The sequence below is a fragment of the Neoarius graeffei genome, chromosome 5, assembly GCF_027579695.1.
Source record: "Neoarius graeffei isolate fNeoGra1 chromosome 5, fNeoGra1.pri, whole genome shotgun sequence".
NCBI classification, from domain to species: domain Eukaryota; kingdom Metazoa; phylum Chordata; class Actinopteri; order Siluriformes; family Ariidae; genus Neoarius; species Neoarius graeffei.
This window is the reverse complement of record NC_083573.1, coordinates 32,574,609-32,595,788: the sequence shown is the minus strand read 5'-3', so window position 1 is coordinate 32,595,788 and position 21,180 is coordinate 32,574,609. Positions and strand designations below refer to the sequence as shown.

Here is a 21,180-nt window from a genome sequence, read left to right as displayed (position 1 = left end):
CAGCCGCGTACGCGTTAAAAGACAAGTAACACTTGTAAACCGGTTAATAACTCGCTTGAGTTGATGATCGCGTGTTTCTGAAATCTAACTTAATCAGAGTTAGATGGAGGAAACGCGCGGTTCAGACGTCTGATGGTGAGTGTCTCTTCTTAGGTCCGTTCCGTTCGGGATCAGAACTTAGAGACAAAGAAAAATGAAGTTTTCCAAGTCTCTTATGTGAAACCTGAGGAATATGATGTCCATAATCCCGCTCAGGCGTGACGTAGTCAACGCGGAAGTTGCCTGGTAGTTGTAGTTCTTAGACCAAGATGGCAGCATGATACCTACACTTATGACTTTAACTTCACTGCATTTGAAAGACAAATATCGTACTTTTCACTCCACTACATTTCTATCAAGGTCCTCATTACTCGTTACTATGAAGCGGCTTTGAAAGCGGATGTTTTTTGTTTTCTTTTCTAAAATGTGTTTGGTTTTTATCGCAGTCTGTCTCAGTGTCACTTATCAGTAAATCACTAGGGTCACGTCACATCCATAGGCTGTATAAACTCAAGTTCAGTTATTTCTCAGCAGCATTATTTGAACTCGATCAGTTGACGGCAGAACGAAAGGAGGCGGTTCGTCTGGAGAATGCACGCACCCGGGGCCATACCTAGAACCCATGTTTCAGTTTTCTGAAAGGATTAAAGATTCGTTTCGTTTTAAATGCTTGCTTTGTTTGCCAAAAACGAACCACATCACGGCCGACAAAAACTCGCCGTCCGACCTGCGGAAGCATATTGAGGTCTGTAAACATTTTATTCCAAGAGAAAGCTTGCAGTGAAGTTGTCTGTGCTTTTAGAGCTAGCGGTAAAGTTGCAATAGCTATGCAGTCTGGTTAGTCAAATGACTTTCTATGGATTTGCCCGCCAAGTTGCCGTAGCCTTGTCCACGGCTAACGTTAACACATAGCTAGTTAACTTGGACACTGTTATTTAGCATGTAAAAATGGAGTTACACTAACATGAATAACATTAACTTTAGCATAATCTTGCCAAATAAACAGAATGTAGAAATCTTTCTTTGCTGGTAACATTAGCTACCCAATATGATTTCGAGTTTGAAAAGAGTTTGCTAGCATGTCAGGTGGAGCTTCAGCTCTATAGGTTCTACAAGTTAGTCAGTAAATCCAGTCGGTTGCTTCAGAGGCATTGGGTTTTGTAAGCGTTGTGACAATAATACAACGATGCGTTGACAGAAAATGTACTTTTAATACTTAAGTATTTTTAAAAGCAAGTACTTCAGTACTTTAACTTAAGTAAAAATTTGACTGGACAACTTTCACTTGTATCGGAGTAACATTTGACCAGTACTCTGACTTAAGTAATAAATTTGAGTACTTGCCTGTGTGGGTTTCCTCACACAGTCCAAAGACATGTGGATGAAGTCAACTGGCTACTCTAAGGCCCTGTCCACACGGCAACGGATTCAGGTGAATCTGATAAAATTGTTTATCGTTTCGGCCTGGCGTCCACACGGCACCGGCGTTTTGGGTGCCCCAAAACGAAATCTTTTGAGAACGGGTTCCAGAGTGGAAAAATCTGGCAACAGAGCCGTTGCGAAGTCGTCTGGATGAGTAGAACGGATTTGTTTACGATGACATCACAACCACATGACTGTCAGTGCTTCACGCCGGGTAGAAGTGTAATGAACTCGATGCGAGTTGTCAACAAATCCTATAACTTGGTTCATGAAACGTGCTTGCAAAATATTTTCACTGTGAATATTTATTGTGTAATGGTGCAAAGTGAGAGAGAGAGAGAGAGAATAGCCCTTAGGGCAGAGTCAATCCCACCAGCAAAAATAGGGAAAAAAAAAAGGAGCGATCTCACCTCTTCAGATGTTTATTCCGGACCATTAAAGAATTCTGGAGGATATCAGAATGTTGGCGTACCGGCTTCCATCTACCCCCATTCATTCCTCTTTCCGCGTCTCCATTCAAACAACGAGCACGTGATTTAAAGGGACTATATCCATAGGATAGGGAGTGAGAAAGTGTGTGCGTGTGACAGTGACAGGGATAGTCACTGTGCGCATGCGCAGTTATGCGCATGCGTCTACTTCTATTGTTCTGGTGTCTCCGATGGGACCGTCTTACAGCGCACGTAGAGGTGTGGCATGTGTATTGCATCGTTTTCAGCAAGCGTTGCGTTGCCATATGAACCTGATATTTTACTGATCCGTTGCCCATATTTAAAAAAAAAAAACTCATTGCCGTTGTCGTGTAGATGTAGCCTAAATTGCCCATAGGTGTGAATGTGAGTGTGAATGTCTGTCTGTTCGTCTCTGTGTTAGCCCTGCGATAGATTGGCGACCTGTCCAGGATAAAGAAGCAGGGCAATTCCACGGGTAACTGACGCAACATTCAGAGGGTTTAAAATTAAACTGTGTGGCTATTATAGAAAGAGCAAACTCAAACAAATGTATGATGACTTAAGGCCCAAAGGCCATCTTGGACAACACAGAGTTTTTCCCAGATATGAATAATTTATTTAGTGGCATGCAGATAACATTGGTAACTGACGCAACGTGGAAAATTCGACAACTGTGAACACACAATAACAAACGGCAATTTCTGTGAAACTTGTTGCAATTTTATTAAAATTTTTTTCCAACTTTGCTTTTAACATGCCATAGTATACAATGAAAGAAATAAACTATGAAAAATGTTTAGAACTGACAGTTGAGATCATGGAATGTACAGTAACTGACACAACATTCTTGGTAACTGATGCAACACTTTCCAAATTTACAAATGATCTGATGTACAGAGAGAGACGAAATGCGGTCATTTTCTCCTTCTTAGTCATAATCTCAATCAGTGAACAAAGCTACTTGTTAGAGCTAAAAGGCCCCAAAGCTGTGATAATTAGTATAGGTAATTGTATGGGACTGAGTAAAATTAAGGATTAATTTCACGAGTGATTTCCTCAGGCAATTTCAAAACTTTGAAATCACGAGTGAAATTGATCCTTAATTTTACGAGGAACCATACGATTACTTGTTTATAATATATAGGGCCAAATTCATACTTCGGAAGCCATTCAAGTTCACAGCATTTGTCATTCATGTTTTCTGAACCAATCAGGGCGCAAGACTATCTTGCAAGTTTGAATCAGTTTCTAAAGCATTCCTCATCTCATTATCTGTAGCCGCTTTATCCTGTTCTACAGGGTCGCAGGCAAGCTGGAGCCTATCCCAGCTGACTACGGGCGAAAGGCGGGGTACACCCTGGACAAGTCGCCAGGTCATCACAGGGCTGACACATAGACACAGACAACCATTCGCACTCACATTCACACCTACGGTCAATTTAGAGTCACCAGTTAACCTAACCTGCATGTCTTTGGACTGTGGGGGAAACCGGAGCACCCGGAGGAAACCCACGCGGACACGGGGAGAACATGCAAACTCCACACAGAAAGGCCCTCGCTGGCTACGGGGCTCGAACCCGGACCTTCTTGCTGTGAGGCGACAGCGCTAACCACTACACCACCGTGCCACCTAAAGCATTCCTTGTTTTCACAAATCTCTCGCTTTTCCCTTGAGGACTTTTCGTGATTCTTGAAAAGTAACATCTTTCAGGATTGATCCCGGATATTTCTCTTGTCTCAGATGCCGATCCAATGCTGCCTGCATTACTTTAAGAGAGTCTGGTTCGTAGTTTTCCCCATTTTCTTTCCTCACTTCTGCATAAAACTGCGATAGCACCTTGTCTAACTCACAGCATTCATATGCCACTAGAGAGTCGTTTATTTGTCTTTCTGCAGCCCATTTCTTAAACGCGGAAAGCCAAAAATGCGTCCTTTTTTTGGTATTTTCATTTTCGCTCGCAGCTTTCAATTGGTTTATCATTTCTTCGTCAAATATAGCGAAACGTGGCGTTGCTGAGTCAGCAGAGTCAGCCATTTTGTTGACAAAATTTGCTAATTTTTGTAACTGTAACCAAGCAATGAACTAGCCAATAGCATTTCAGAAATACGGCCCCGTGTTAAGGAAAAAAGCCCTCCTTGATTGACCAATCAGAATTGAGTAATTTGGCCCTATGCATTATAACTCAATGGAATCAATTTTTTCATGGAAATGTCAAGAATAAGGTCCATTTGATATAAAACACAGTTTAACTTCCCTGGTGAGGACTTTTGACAGCAGTTTGAGTACTTCTTTGTGTCTGTTAGTTTTGGGTTTGGATCTGCCAATTTCAAAATGGCCGCCAGTCATGTGACATGAGTTCAGCACAAAAATATCGACTGCAATGAATGAACCAATCATTACTAATAAGAACCCAATCAAATTTAACACCATATACACAAAATGAATGGGTTGACCATTTCGTGGAATTGCCCAGCAGCCTTTGTCACATGTACTCAAGCACAGTGAAATTCCCCATCTGAAGCAGTGAGCGCACACACGTACCCAGAGCAGTGGGCAGCTATGCTACAGCGCCCGGGGAGCAGTTGGGGGTTAGGTGTCTTGCTCAAGGGCACTTCAGCCATGATACAGAGGGAAGGGAAACTGCTGTTCATTTACTTAACTCCCCCACGGTTTTCTTGCTGGTCCCGGGAATCGAACCAGTGACCCTTTGGGTCCAAAGGCTGCAATGGCTAATTGGTATAGAAAATGAATGAATGAAAAAAATTCACTTCAAACATAAAGGATAATGATTGGCTTTTGTTTGCAAAAAACAAAAGAGCTCAAATATACATTGTGGAAGGAATAATTCTTGACAGACTGTGCAGTTATACGATAATGGCTGATGCAGCACAACGCGATTGTGCGAGATTTTCATATAACCACACAGTTTGGAGGATGTTATTTCTCTTTCACCATAGCGACTTGCTGATAAATTATTGTATTGTTGAATTTATTAAGGAACACCACAGCATATACAGTGTCTTGTAAAAGTATTCATCCCCCTTGGTGTTTGTCCTGTTTTGTCGCATTACAAGCTGGAATTAAAATGGATTTTTGGATTGTTAGCACCATTTGCTTTACACAACATGCCTACCACTTTAAAGGTGAAAATTGTTGTTTTATTGTGACACAAACAATAATTAAGATGAAAAAGCAGAAATCTGGAGTGTGCATAAGTATTTACCCCCTTTCATATGAAACCCCTAAATAAGAGCTGGTCCAACCAATTCACTTCATAAGTCACATAATTAGTTGATTAAGATCCAGCTGTGTGCAATCAAAGCGTCACATGATGTCTGTATCAATCAACCTGTTCTGGAAGGACCCTGACTCTGCTACGCTACTAAGCAAGCAACATGAAAACCAAGGAGCCTCCAAACAGGTCAGAGACAAAGTTGTGGAGAAGTATAGATCAGGGTTGGGTTATAAAAAATATCCCAAACTTTGAATATTCCAGGGAGCGCCATTAAATCCATTATAGCAAAATGGAAAAAATATGGCACCACTACAAACCTGACAGGGGCGGCACGGTGGTGTAGTGGTTAGCACTGTCGCCTCACAGCAAGAAGGTCCGGGTTCGAGCCCCGTGGCCGGCGAGGGTCTTTCTGTGTGGAGTTTGCATGTTCTCCCCGTGTCCGCGTGGGTTTCCTCCGGGTGCTCCAGTTTCCCCCCACAGTCCAAAGACATGCAGGTTAGGTTAACTGGTGACTCTAAATTGAGCGTAGGTGTGAATGTGAGTGTGAATGGTTGTCTGTGTCTATGTGTCAGCCCTGTGATGACCTGGCGACTTGTCCAGGGTGTACCCCGCCTTTCGCCCATAGTCAGCTGGGATAGGCTCCAGCTTGCCTGCGACCCTGTAGAACAGGATAAAGCGGCTAGAGATAATGAGATGAGATGAGACAAACCTCAGAAGAGAAGGCCTCCCACCAAAACTCACATACCGGGCAAGTAGGGCATTAATCAGAGATGCAACAAAGACACCAAAGATAACACTGAAGGAGCTGCAAAGATCCACAGCGGAGATGGGAGTCTCTGCCCATAGGACCACTTTAAGCCGGACACTCCACAGAGCGGGGCTTTATGGAAGAGTGGCCAGAAAAATTGCAGCAAAAGGTGGCTCAACAAAGTATTGACTTTTGGGGGGGGGGGGGGTGAATGGAGTGCCTATGCACACTCCAGATTTCCGTTTTTTCATCTTAATTATTGTTTGTGTCCACAATAAAATGACAATGTGCACCTTTAAAGTGGTAGGCATGTTGTGTAAATCAAAGGTGCTAACCCTCCAAACATCCATTTTAATTCCAGCTTGTAATGCAACAAAACAGGACAAACACCAAGGGGGATGAATACTTTTGCAAGACACTGTAATTTAAAGATTTATACAGTAGTTAGATTTAACATTGTGGAACGCCTGAGACTGTTATACATTTTACTGTCTTAATTTTTTTTTTGAAAAATAATCCGTTCATTATTAGCCTTAGATTAATGTCGCGCATCCACCATCTAAGTCCCTGTATACGAGCGATTTCTGTAGAAACGATAACGTATTAAATTGAGCGCATTAGTATTAACCTGTTCATGTTACGGCCAGAACAGTGGTACGAAATAAAGCACACCTTCTGATCAAACCATTCGAGAATTCAGTCAATGCTGTGTTAGAAACAGTTATAAAAACGTTGTAATTCTGTTGCATATTAAATTGAAACATTACATTTAACTGCATGATTTTTTGTCGCATGTGTTCAGGAAGGTGCTTTGGTTACCTACCTGCATATTATTGATCGACTGTATGCTAATCAGATGTTTGAGTGAGTTACAGTAAGGATGGTTCAAAGAACTGTGCATTTCCTCAGACTGGGAGACAGTTTTCTGCAGCACTCTCTGCCATTTTAAAGGGGAACTGAAGGCAAATTTTTTTATCATCAAAATTCTATTTATCTCATTTTATTACCTCCGCCAAGGAGGTTATGTTTTCGGTAGCGTTTGTTTGTTTGTTTGTCTGTTAGCAACATTACGGAAAAAGTTATGAACGGATTGCTCTGAATTTTTTTCCAGAGGTGTGACTGGGCACAAGTAACAATCCATTAAATTTTGGCGGTGATCCGGATCACCTTCTGGATCCCGGAATTTTTTAAAGGATTCTTGGCGGAGGTCTGCGTTCTCCGAGTGCTTTTCTCGTTAAATATAGGAACGCATTTTTGAGAGCTATTTTGTCGCTGCTATAGCAAGTTATGAGTGTTTGAAATATGCTCTGTAATATATCAGTCCGTATGTCAAAGCAACGGTTGTGAAGGAGATTCGCTGAGACCTGTGCGAGACATCGTAGGACGGAAGTAAAACGTACAGCGAAAATCAAAGTCACCAACATCTGCCAGCGTTGTCAAAAGACGCGCGCGCCCTCTTTCGAATGCTGACGTAATCAAGCCGGAAGTTTTGTTTGTTTTGATAGCAATCAGGAAAGTTTGAAAAAAGTAGGCAGTAATCATCATTTAAACTCATTTTTGTGCAATACTTCGTTTGGAAAACAGTTTTCAAAATGGTGGCACTGACACCTGGCTGACACTTGACGTTTCGAAGTCTTGCACAAGTCTTGTGAAGATCGCGTGGATAAGCGACGCCTGCCGTGGACCAAACGAACTAAATTCAACATGGCTAAAAACCGAATAGGCCGATAAGTATAATATTTAATTGTAATTAGTTGCCAATACAAGTCATGATATAAGGTTACTAAAACCGAAAACGTCATTGAATAACACTGTAATTAAGAAATAAAGCAAGTTTAAAAATGACTTTAGTTCTCCTTTAATTTACTGGTTTTAGACAGAAAGCAAGACAACATTTATATTATTATCCCCCGCTCAAATGAAGTTAGGCGGGGGATCCATCCGTCCAGTAACGTTTTCGTTTCTGGGCCATATCTTTAAAAGTACTGAAGATGTCTTCATGAAACTTTGTATACATACCAAGAAACATGTGAACTGGTGCCTTTTGCTATTTTGGATTTTTGAAAAACAAAAGTATTTTTCAAATTTTTACATAAAAAATAGATTTTGACTTCGTTTCCGGAGCATATATCCAAATCTATTCATGATACGGATTTGAAACTTGGTGTACATGTTAACAAGGTGATGTAGATGTGCCTTTTCATACTAAGACATTTTGAGAAATTTTAATTTTTCATGTTTCCGTGGAAATAATTTCAGACTTAGTCTCTCAGATTAGTCTTAGGGGTAGGTTTTGTTTCCGGAGCAGAACTTGAAAACTATGAGTGGGATGGTCTTGAAAGTTGGTATATGTGTTGATGAAGTAATGTCCTTTTGATACTAAGAAATGTGAGAGATTTTAATGTTTAGCTCACCTGGACCAAAGGTCCGGTGGGTTTATGCCATGGGCTGCTGAGGTCAGTGTAAAGAGGCAGGGTTGGTTTCCTGCAGCAGAACTTGAAAAATGTGACACATGATATCTTGAAACTTGGTATATACAGTTAGGTTCATATATATTTGGACACTGACAAACTTTGTTTTTTTACCTGTTTACTGAAACATATTCAAGTTGTAGTTATATAATTTAGTTTAGTTATATAAACTTTCAGCTTTCATTTGAGGGTATCCACATTAAAATTGGATGAAGGGTTTAGGAGTTTCAGCTTCTTAACATGTGCCAACCTGTTTTTAAAGGGACCAAAAGTAATTGGACAGTTGACTCAAAGGCTATACATGGGCTGGTGTGGGCAAATCCTTCGTTATGTCATTCTCAATTAAGCAGATAAAAGGCCTGGAGTTGATTTGAGGTGTGGTGCTTGCATTTGGAAGATTTTGCTGTGAAGAAAACATGCGGTCAAAGGAGCTCTCCATGCAGGTGAAACAAGCCATCCTTAAGCTGCGAAAACAGAAAAAGCCCATCCGAGAAATTGCTACAATATTAGGAGTGGCAAAATCTACAGTTTGGTACATCCTGAGAAAGAAAGAAAGCACTGGTGAACTCATCAATGCAGAAAGACCTGGACGCCCACAGAAGACAGCAGTGGTGGATGATCGCAGAATAATTTCCATGGTGAAGAGAAACCACTTCACAACAGCCAACCAAGTGAACAACACTCTCCAGGAGGTAGGCGTATCAATATCCAAATCTACCATAAAGAGAAGACTGCATGAAAGTAAATACAGAGGGCTCACTGCACGGTGCAAGCCACTCATAAGCCTCAAGAATAAAAAGGCTAGATTGGACTTTGCTAAAAAACATCTAAAAAAGCCAGCACAGTTCTGGAAGAACATTCTTTGGACAGATGAAACCAAGATCAACCTCTGCCAGAATGATGGAAAGAAAAAAGTATGGCAAAGGCGTGGTACAGCTCATGATCCAAAGCATACCACATCATCTGTAAAACACGGTGGAGGCAGTGTGATGGCTTGGGCATGCATGGCTGCCAGTGGCACTGGGTCACTAGTGTTTACTGATGATGTGACACAGGACAGAAGCAGCCGGATGAATTCTGAGGTATTCAGAGACATACTGTGTGCTCAAATCCAGCCAAACTGATTGGTCGGCATTTCATAATACAGATGGACAATGACCCAAAACATAAAGCCAAAGCAACCCAGGAGTTTATTAAAGCAAAGAAGTGGAATATTCTTGAATGGCCAAGTCAGTCACCTGATCTCAACCCAATTCCAATTGTAGTTGGTATATAAGGCGGGGGATATAGATGACTGTTTTCTTGTTTATCACGTGGTCAATACTAGAAATCATACGCATCATTTAATAGACATTATATACAGAGTCAAATCCTGACATTATATTCCTAACTGACCTGAAAAGCACTGCCATTTCTTTTGTCTTTTTCCCCAACCTGCAACAGCAAGTTAAATACACCAAGTTAGCTAGTGCAATAACTTTAAACTATATTTTTTAGTACTTAAGTTTAATCACAATATTATACAGTAAACACAAGGCTTCCTTTTTGTACAGTAAAGTTTTCACTGGCATTTGTGGATTTAACTCTGTACTGTAGAGCTTGACAAAGGTTTGCCAGAGTAACCTTGACCCCATGTGTTTATATCCGCTATAGATGAATGACGGTTCTTGATACAGTGCCATCTGAAGGCCTCTGCATGCTCTTGCGACAAGGCTTTCGCAGATAGCTTTTCGCAGACAGTTGTAATTTATTGTTGAGCGGGGAGTATAGGCGTGCGCGATGTTATTCACCGGCACAACGTAAGGGGGCGCGAAGTCGCTAGGAGTAGTTGGTGGGTGTGGTTAGTGGAGTGTTTATCCTCCGGTTACTTATAATGACTAGAACTTTTTTTTTTATAATGACTAGAACTGGAGTCGTATAGATGTACGTACTTCCTCAATCAACCGCTCTTCATGCTGCTCCATCTTCGCTCGTGTTTTTAAAAATGCCGGTCGTGAAAACAAAACAAACCAGGAAAGCAGGGAAGCGGAAGTGCGTGTACAGCGGATGTAGAGTGGACCAATCAGAGCCCTCTTGTCTGTGACGCTGTCTGCGAGGCTTCTGCGGTGGTCACAATTTTTGGGAGGTGCGCGACTGGGTTGTCAGCATAAATTGGCCTTGATACCCCTCTTTGACCAACAGGGAAAGGGTTCTTGAACCAGTTCCATTCAGGATTCTTTAAACCTCGGTGCCAGCTAGCGAACCAGCCCACGTTTTCACCAGTTTTGAGTGGCACTGTTGTTATCAAGGATGCGTCATGAGCGAAGGGCGTTGCACAGTTCACAACGGGAGTAAACAATAGTAGCAAGATGGCGGTTTGCATTAATTACCTGCGAGCTTTTGTTCTATTATTGCAGATATTTCTTTTTGGTCCATTTTTCCTGAAGATGTGTCCTTTTCCGGTGTGTTCTCCCTTGCTGCATTTCACTTCCTCTCCAAACTAATGACGCGCCCACTAATGTCGTCATAGTTCATGCTGGAAAAAACAGCTATATTTCGGTTCCACCTGGGAACCAAGTTTTTTGGTTCCAAACCAATTTGCTTTTAGTTGAAATGCTCTGAACAGTTCAAAATTTGGTGCGCGAATAAGGCCCTGTCCACACGGCAACGGATTCAGGTGAATCTGATAAAATTGTTTATCGCGTCCACACGGCACCGGCATTTTGGGTGCCCCACAACGATATTTTTTGAGAACGGGTTCCAGAGTGGAAAAATCTGGCAACGGCGCCGTTGCGAAGTCGTCTGGATGAGTAGAACGGATTTGTTTACGATGACGTCACAACCACATGACTAGAACAAGCAGCACTCTCGCTGTTTTGTATGAACCACTGCATTGCATTCACTTTTGTATACAGCTTTTCTTTTAAATAAACAAGTAACTGAACCATTTCTTGAATTTCTTTTTTTATTGGATAAGACTGCTTTTCAAAATGTTCACACACAATATAAAAAGTTATATAAATTATATAAAAATGCTTTTCAAAATGTTCACACACAATAAGAAAATTAAGTTATATAAAACTATGCACACTAATAAAACTAATTTGTACACACAGAAGGCACAATTTCCTCGCGTAGTCGCAGCCATCTTCTTGTTGTTGTGTGTTTGTTCCTGTGAGTGCTTCACACCGGGTAGAAGAAGGGGTTTATGCGCATGCGTCTACTTCTTCTATTGCTCTGGTGTCTCCGATGGGACCGTCTTACAGCGCCCCTAGAGGTGTGGCATGTGTATTGCATCGTTTTCAGCAAGCGTTGCGTTGCCACATGTACCTGATATTTTACTGATCCGTTGCCCATGTGGACGCGATATTTTTTTTAATAAAATCTCGTTGCTGTTGTCGTGTGGATGTAGCCTAAGAATGGAACCCATTCTCTCTTGGAAAAAAAGGGGTATGAGGGCTCAGTGATCACGGGTGTTCAACTTAGGCTTGAGCCCTTGCCCTTTATGCACTGAAATTCCTCCAGATTCCTTGACTCGTTTAATGATCTTATGCACTGTAGAGGGTGAAATATCTAAATCCCTTCCTATCTTTCTTTGAGGAACACTGTTTTTAAACATTTTCAATCATTTTCTCATGCATTTGTTGACAAACTGGAGATCCTCGACCCATCTTTACTCCTCAAAGACTAAACCGTTCCTGGATACTGACTTTCAACCAAATCATGATTATAGTCACCTGTTGACATCACCTGTTCCAAATCACATCATTATGTAATTGTTTTACCTCATTACTAGCCCTAAATTGCCCCTTCCCAATTTTTATGGAATGTGTTAGAGGCCTGAAACGCAGGAATGAAATGAAGGCGACCAGACAAAACATGAAATATCTTGGGTTCATACTTACTGCAATACAAATCAAAGTTAAATTTAGAAATCATTACTTTCTTTTTTTTTAAATTTGTATTTCCCATACTGTCCCAACATTTTCTGATTTGAGGGTGTATTCGGCATATTTTAAGTTTCTCTGTCCAACATGTATCCTCAGAGGTGCCTCTCTACCAGGGAGAGAACGTTTTGGGGAGAGACCCTACCTCTAGCTCCGTGCCGCTCCAAGCCCGTTCCATATCCGGCCGGCATGCCATCATCTCCATCTCCGTGTTTGGTCCTAATGATCGTCATGGTGAAACCATAGACGCCCTGCTGTGGGACCTGGGCAGTTTAAATGGCACCAGGAAGGGTTTGCTTAAACTGACCCCACACGTACGCTACGCGCTGACTGAGGGAGACAGCGTGGTGCTCGCTGATGTGCCCTGCCAATATGTCAGCCTGAAGAACACCGAGAGGAACACACTCACATCCACAGCTGATGGTGGGAAAGAGAACGCGAAGGGTCCGACATCCACAAGCAGCAGAGGTTCGGAAGGAAGGACGGGGAAAGTAGTGGAAAAGAGTGCGCTGCCTCCTGTACCAGTGTGGACTGATGAAGTGAAAAGTCTTCAGTCGCAACAAACAACTGACAAAAAGCCAGAGAGGACCCTGGTGCCCGAGTCTGATTCAGATTCTGATGGAGAGACGCATGGAAGAAGAGAGAGGAGGCGGATTGTGGGTAGGTGAAGAGAGAAGTAAACATGCATCCTGTACTGTAATCACACGTGCATTCAGAGCATTTGTGTCTTGTCCTCTCCTTTTCATTTTAGCCTCAGAGCCGGCTTCTTCTGACCTTTCCAGCCCGACGTGTTCAACGTTCCTGACCCCAGCAAACAAAGTCATTCCAGAGAGGTAAACAGCAGATCAGACACTGTATGCTGGATACATTTTCTCAGAGTGTGTTTACATGCTTATGTACATTGTTAGAGTGACAACATACTGTATGTACACGGAATCGTGCTGTAGAGGCTTGTCTTCGACTCATTCAGTATCATGCTAGCTGAATGGAATATATCTTGTATACCACGAAAAAAGCGCCTATTATTATACATACACATTCCTTTCGGGTGTTCGACGCGTCTTTCTCTTTCAAAATTCTCTCAAAATCTTTCGTATTTAACCAGGGATGGGAATTTTCCGCGGAATTCCGCGGATTTTATCAACCCAGGGATCATTTTTGCGAATCGTCTAAATCCGAGGAGAAAATATTTAGGGGGGGTTAGGTATGTGTTGACCCGGTCAACCATCGGGAACAAGGCTCTGTTTACATCGGCAGTTCAGAACGTACACTGTATTTGATTGGCCGTTGAGAGAGAAATATCGCAATTTGACCAATGGCAAACGAGCATAGATAGGAAAGGCCAAAATGTCACATGTAAGCTTCGTTCTGATTGGTTCTTCGCATTTCGCTTTCTTACTCATTCAACATGGCGCTCCACGAGGCCAGAGATTGAGGATGTAGCAGCGAATAAGAGCTTCAAAATGGTGAAAATTATCACAAAAGAAAACGAATCGCTTATTCAGGTGATAGATAAAGACGTGAAGAATAAATTCCATTGGGACTGGTTAGAGAGAACTGTAACTTTGAAGATAAAAATCGGCAAAACCACTGAAGACGTAGTTGAGAAATTGTCCGATTTCATTGGAAAATGTGACGCTCCCGGCAAAGCCCAATGTATCTACTGCAATGACATTATTAATTATGGCTCTCGCGGGTGCATTGCTTTGATTGAACATGCTTCAAAAGGGAAGAAAGGGAGCTGAGAGAACTGTTCAACAGGGAAATTGTGTTTCTGTTGAGACAAGTTCACTGCAAAAGAGGTAACTGCATTCTTTAATAAAGTAACTGAAACATTTACAGGATTATGTCAAATATTCTGTCTTTGTGTTTAATTTATATTCATCATTCCTTTCATTCTAGCATGAAGTTAAAAATTCTTTTTAGCTGAGCATTATTGAGACTATTTTTGTTTATTAGTGTCCAAAACTCAAGCTTCTTTGGACTGAAAATATTATTCAACTGAGCAATCTGAGACCATTTCTAGTGGTCTAAAATGTATAAAACTCATTAGCTTCCGGGGGCCTTCGGCCCCCTGGACCCCTGACCAGGCTCCACCCTGGACCTGGCTGGGGGCCGATGGCCCCCAGACCCCCGATTAAATTTTCAGCTGAAAATACAATTTCTCATTCTCATCCCTGTGTAACAAAGCAAACCTGGCGGCCATGTTTGTTTACAAATTGTCACAGTCGCTTGCTAGCGCGGAAGTTTTACGTCTCCGACATGTGATGTCGTGTTGTCTTGACAACCATGCAATATCGTAAACCATATTCAGCGCTCGTTCTCCATTGGGTAGAGTGACGTAATACACGTAGGATAAGCGATATGCTAACAATCTTGCATGCTATCAAACTAAATGAATGAAACCCACTAGAAGGGAATAGAACACGTTTTTATTTCATCGAAAAAGTGTCCTGTATGTATAATAATTTTTATTCTATCCACATTCACTGGATATGAGCAATCGTGCACTTTGATTGGCTACTGTACTACTAGGATATCAGCTCATATACTGTGAGTAGAGAAAAACAAAATGGTGGAGCATCTTGCTGACCCAACCAAGGACGAAATAAAAACTCTACTCGAAAATAAAACCCCAAAAAATACACACCAAAAAGCAACAAAATATGGAATGAAAGTATTTCATGGTGAGAACATATCATTTTTTTTATTTTTCAAGAATTATTATTGTAGCATTTTTCACAAATTGCTACTGTCATTTAGCCGGTTTGTTTACATTCTTCATGTTTAACCCTCTGGGGTCTGAGGGTATTTTCTGGCACTCTAATGATTTTGGTATGCTCTAGGGATGTCCCGATCCGATCACGTGATCGGAAATCGGGCCCGATCACATGGTTTCAGACTCGATCGGAATCGGGCATTGCCTCCCGATCAGGGATCGGATATATATATATATATATATATATATATATATATATATATATATATATATATATATATATTCTCATTTTTAACACATCAATAGCTATGCGTTGGCACAGAGTGAGACCAGACCTCTTGTCTCAACACAGCAACATCAACGCGTGCGGCATGACATCACTTTGTAGCGGAGACGCTATTGGTTATTGGCTGCCTGTTGCCGGCAAAGTTGAACACGGAAGCAGTTCGAAGCGGAAAGCAAAGCATGAGATCATTTTTTTTTTCGTTGGATGACAAAAGAAACGGGCTCAAACCTGAAAGGGTAGAAATGCTTGTTTTCATCAAGAAAAACGTTCATTTCCTTAATTGAAATTACTGTACACCACTGTGAGATGCGTTCTTAAAAGCAAATTACCGGCACTGTGGCACTTTATTTTTTTTTATTTGTTTACATTCCTGCCAGGTATTTTAAGGTTATTTTTTAAATTTGTTATTTATTGTTCAAACTGCCTCACGTAAGTGCTCTGTTTGCTAACGGAGTTGTTGGATGTTAAAATAAGGTGTTAAATAAAAAATGAGGAACATCCTGGATCCGTTTCTTTCCTCGTCTTTATTTTTTATGGATTATAAGAAGTATCGGATCGGGACTCGGTATCGGCAGATACTCAAAATCAAATGATCGGTATCGGATCGGAGGGCAAAAAAACCTGATCGGGACATCCCTAGTATGCTCTGATTTTGTTGTCAATTTCAACAAATCTAAGCAGTATTTTCAAAGTCATATGACTTTTTGTATTCAGCACAAGTTCAGCTGCAATAATATCTATGTAGTCTGTATGTCATGATTTACTTAAAAAAAAAACAGATAAATGAAGATGTTGTAAAAAGCAGTTTCAGAACGGTGTTGGAATGTGTGTGAAAAAAACCCATGACGTTACGCACTGTGTCGAACCGTTTTGGTCACTTGAGGTGATTCTGTTCGGTCTTAGACTGTATCAAGCACAAAAACTTAAATCTGCTCCATTGATTTGGACAATTAACTGGCCATAAAAAAAAAATTATGTCCTATTGTTTTGGGATAAAGGGTTGTCAGTGGGAGGGATATTCAATGAGAAGGGTAAAAAATTCCATTCCATTCAGTGAGAAGAGTGAAAACCCCTCCCATTGCCAACTCTTAAAGGAGAACTGAAGTCATTTTTTAAACTTGCTTTATTTCTTAATTAACGTGTTATTCAATGACGTTTTGGTTTTAGTAACCTTATATCGTGACTTGTATTGGCAACTAATTGCAATTAAATATTATACTTATCGGCCTATTCGGTTTTTAGCCATGTTGAATTTAGTTCGTTTGGTCCACGGCAGGCGTAGCTTATCCGCGTGATCTTCACGAGACTTGTGCGAGACTTCGAAACGTCAAGTGTCAGCCAGGTGTCAGTGTCGCCATTTTGAAAACTGTTTTCCAAACGAAATATTGCCTACTCGGTGTCAGTGCCTACTTTTTTCAAACTTTCCTGATTGCTATCAAAACAAACAAAACTTCCGTCTTGATTACGTCAGCATTCGAAAGAGGGTGCGCGCGTCTTTTGACAACGTTAGCAGATGTTGGTCACTTTGATTTCCGCTGTACGTTTTACTTCCGTCCTATGATGTCTCGCACAGGTTTCAACGAATCTCGTTTACAGCCGTCGCTTTGATATATGGACTGATATATTACAGAGCATATTTCAAACACTCATAACTTGCTATAGCAGCGACAAAATAGCGATCAAAAATGTGTTCCTATATTTAATAAAATGAGAAATAGAATTTTGATAATAAAAAAAATTTGCCTTCAGTTCTCCTTTAATCCCATCAGGTCAAGTCCCAATGGGTAAGGTTGTGTTTTTTCACACATTCCAACACAGTTCTAAAACTGCTTTTTACAACAGCTTCGTTTATCTGGTATTTGACTTTACTTTGGTATCTGACTCTATTCAGTGTGTCTTGAAATTAATGCTTGTACTATTTTACTCAGTTCAGCGCCACAACCAACTCTGTTACACAATTGCTCTGTAATTTTGCTCCCACTCCAACTCCAAATTTTATTCTCTAAACTCAAAATAAAGCAAAATTAACTATTTTTGAGGAAAATACTTTTAATTCTGGAAAAATTGCTCAGTCATTTTTCTTGGGTATACACTACAGCGCACGCATATCAACCGATATGCTCACCAGAAATAGAAGAAATATTTACACTTACTCGAGTTGATCTTTGGCTGGATCAAGTCAGAGTTAAAAAAGGCACTGTGTCGCAGTTCTCAGGATTGAATTGAATCGCTGTCCTAAGTCATGAATTGAATCACTGTCCTGAAATTGAATCACCGTCCTGAATCATCCGAAGCGCATAAAATCCGTGTGCCATCTCGCAACAAGTTTTACCTCGAAATAGCCTAAACTATGGCTGATTATATTTTATCCTGTTTATGGTGGGCGTTCCCACCGCAAAAGAGAAACCAGTCGAAACCGAAAGAGTGAAAGCGATTATCATGATGTTACCATGGGAATTAGTCTTTTACGAATGTGTAATTGTTCGCTCAGCGCTCCAACTCTGGTGTGACTGAGTAAGGTGACAAGCTTTATCTCATCTCATCTCATTATCTCTAGCCGCTTTATCCTGTTCTACAGGGTCGCAGGCGAGCTGGAACCTATCCCAGCTGACTACGGGCGAAAGGCGGGGTACACCCTGGACAAGTCGCCAGGTCATCACAGGGCTGACACATAGACACAGACAACCATTCACACTCACATTCACACCTACGCTCAATTTAGAGTCACCAGTTAACCTAACCTGCATGTCTTTGGACTGTGGGGGAAACCGGAGCACCCGGAGGAAACCCACGCGGACACGGGGAGAACATGCAAACTCCACACAGAAAGGCCCTCGCCGGCCACGGGGCTCGAACCCGGATCTTCTTGCTGTGAGGCGACAGCGCTAACCACTACACCACCGTGCTGCCCATGACAAGCTTTATGTTTCATCTAATTTAGGTCATTTTAAAAAATATAATATTATTTGGCAGTGGGCACATAGGAAAGTATAGTAAAGTATAACGTTTCTGTCAGTATGTTTATCATGCTTGTATGATTATAAACTCGCAAAGATATTTATCTAAATACATGACCTACTCATTCAAACCTGTCGAGCTTCGCTGGAAAAGTTCTCGACTCCAAAAGGTTAAGCATTAAAATTTGTTGAATTTATTATTTTTTTTTTTTTTAGACTGGTTCAAAAGCTCAAAGAAGTTTGAAAATTACAGAAATGAAATGTCCAAGGAAGAATTAAATAAATGTCTAAAGCTATTCTATACCTCAGCACACCAGCAAGACGGCACTTTCTACAAAAAAACAACAACATGAAAGTCAATTCGTGCAGCCATCGATAAGTTTTTACGAAGTCTGCCTAAGTGGAAATGATTTTGTCAGACGATTTGCAAAAAATAAAAATGCTCCGTTTCTCAAAATCCAGTGAATGTGGATAGAATAAAACAGTTATTCACTCAATCTCGTCGTACACAGCTTATAGCTATTAGCTATAAGCCGTATAATTACTTTTAATTATTATTGCAGATTTTCTCCTCTTCTTCATCTTTTCCACAGTGAGGATGAGAGCTCCATTACTCCATCCCCAGCACTGAAGGGTCGTTTTCTAAAGACAGGGAATGACCCTGAAGTTTCCTCAGACTCCTCTAAACCTGAACCACTGAGCTTCAACATAGACAGCGATACAGACGTTGAGGATGAGGACGTTGAGATGGAAAAGATGAAGGCTACACCGGGATCTGAGGCTGCTGTCACAGCAGAAGTGGCCGCTGTAAATCCTGCTGATCTGCATATGGACAGCGACACCGATGTCGAGGAGGAAGAGACGGAGAAGGCAAAGAGTGATCCAGAAGCTTCAGCTCCACCTCCAAAACAGGATTTGGTAAATCCAGCTGCTCTGACTATGGACAGCAGTACAGTTGTAGAGGAGAATGAGCCTGTTAAAATGGACCCTACTGTAATTTCTGGACCTGAAGCTGCTCAAGAGGAGAAGAAAGAACCAGCGAGTTCTGCCCAGTTCCACTTGGAGAGTGATACCGATGTAGAGGATGAGGATGTTCCTCAAATCCATGACTCTAGATCTCCACCCAGTCATGTAGCTGAGTTCAACGTCAACAGCAATACCGATGTAAAGGAAGATGAGGAGACGACAAAATCTATCGAGCCACCTTCAGGCAGTGAGATGGACAGCAAAGATCTGGTGAAAAAGGCCAAATCGGTGGACAGCGTCAGAGAGCCAGACACCACAGTGTCAGACAGTGATACAGATTTGGACGATGAGGTCACTGATATCACTTCCACAGTGGCCAAGGGAACAGGAAACTCTCAGACACATTCAGAGATTCAGACTGCCGATGGACACGGGGCAGACGCACAACACGACAGTCCTGTTGAGATCCAGCCTCCTGCTGAAACAGCGCGGGATGAGATCCAGCTGGACAGTGACACAGATGTGGAAGAGGATGAAGACAAGGTGGAGGAGAAAGAGCAGAAGTGTGCAGAAGCAGCAATAAAGATTGTCCACTCGTCTACACCAAGAGGAGCAGGTATAATATAAAGTATATATACACACACACAGTGGATATAAAAAGTGTACACACCCCATTAAAATGATCGGTTTTTCTGATGTAAAAAAAATGAGACCACGATAAATAATTTCAAAACTTTTCCCAACTTTAATGTGACCTACAGTGGTGCTTGAAAGTTTGTGAACCCTTTAGAATTTTCTATATTTCTGCATAAATATGACCGAAAACATCATCAGATTTTCACACAAGTCCTAAAAGTAGATAAAGAGAACCCAGTTAAATAAATGAGACAAAAGTATTATACTTGGTCATTTATTCATTGAGGAAAATGATCCAATATTACATATCTGTGAGTGGCAAAAGTATGTGAACCTTTGCTTTCAGTATCTGGTGTGACCCCCTTGTGCAGCAATAACTGCAACTAAACGTTTCCGGTAACTGTTGATCAGTCCTGCACACCGGCTTGGAGGAATTTTAGCCCGTTCCTCCGTACAGAACAGCTTCAACTCTGGGATGTCGGTGGACTTCCTCACATGAACTGCTCACTTCAGGTCCTTCCACAACATTTCGATTGGATTAAGGTCAGGACTTCGACTTGGCCATTCCAAAACATTAACTTTATTCTTCTTTAACCATTTTTGGTAGAACGACTTGTGTGCTTAGGGTCGTTGTCTTGCTGCATGACCCACCTTCTCTTGAGATTCAGTTCATGGACAGATGTCCTGACATTTTCCTTTAGAATTCGCTGGTATAATTTAGAATTCATTGTTCCATCAATAACGGCAAGCCGTCCTGGCCCAGATGCAGCAAAACAGGCCCAAACCATGATATTACCACCACCGTGTTTCACAGATGGGATAAGGTTCTTATGCTGGAATGCAGTGTTTTCCTTTCTCCAAACATAACACTTCTCATTTAAACCAAAAAGTTCTATTTTGGTCTCATCCGTCCACAAAACATTTTTCCAATAGCCTTCTGGCTTGTCCACGTGATCTTTAGCAAACTGCAGATGAGCAGCAACGTTCTTTTTGGAGAGCAGTGGCTTTCTCCTTGCAACCCTACCCTGCACACCATTGTTGTTCAGTGTTCTCCTGATGGTGGACTCATGAACATTAACATTAGCCAATGTGAGAGAGGCCTTCAGTTGCTTAGAAGTTACCCTGGGGTCCTTTGTGACCTCACTGACTATTACACGCCTTGCTCTTGGAGTGATCTTTGTTGGTTGACCACTCCTGGGGAGGGTAACAATAGTCTTGAATTTCCTCCATTTGTACACAACCTGTCTGACTGTGGATTGATGGAGTCCAAACTTTTTAGAGATGGTTTTGTAACCTTTTCCAGCCTGATGAGCATCAACAAC

General features: G+C 41.5%; 1 protein-coding gene across 2 annotated transcripts in view; it reads left to right on the top strand.

Moving 5' to 3' along the window:
- Positions 1-21,180, top strand: part of mdc1 (mediator of DNA damage checkpoint 1) — a 70,662-nt gene that overhangs the window by 6,361 nt on the left and 43,121 nt on the right. For both annotated transcript variants that reach the window (XM_060921561.1, XM_060921560.1), the window contains exons 3-5: positions 12,394-12,954; positions 13,046-13,127; positions 18,850-19,838. In XM_060921561.1, the coding sequence (XP_060777544.1) occupies positions 12,394-12,954; positions 13,046-13,127; positions 18,850-19,838 (1,632 nt within the window). The remainder of the gene's footprint in view (positions 1-12,393; positions 12,955-13,045; positions 13,128-18,849; positions 19,839-21,180) is intronic.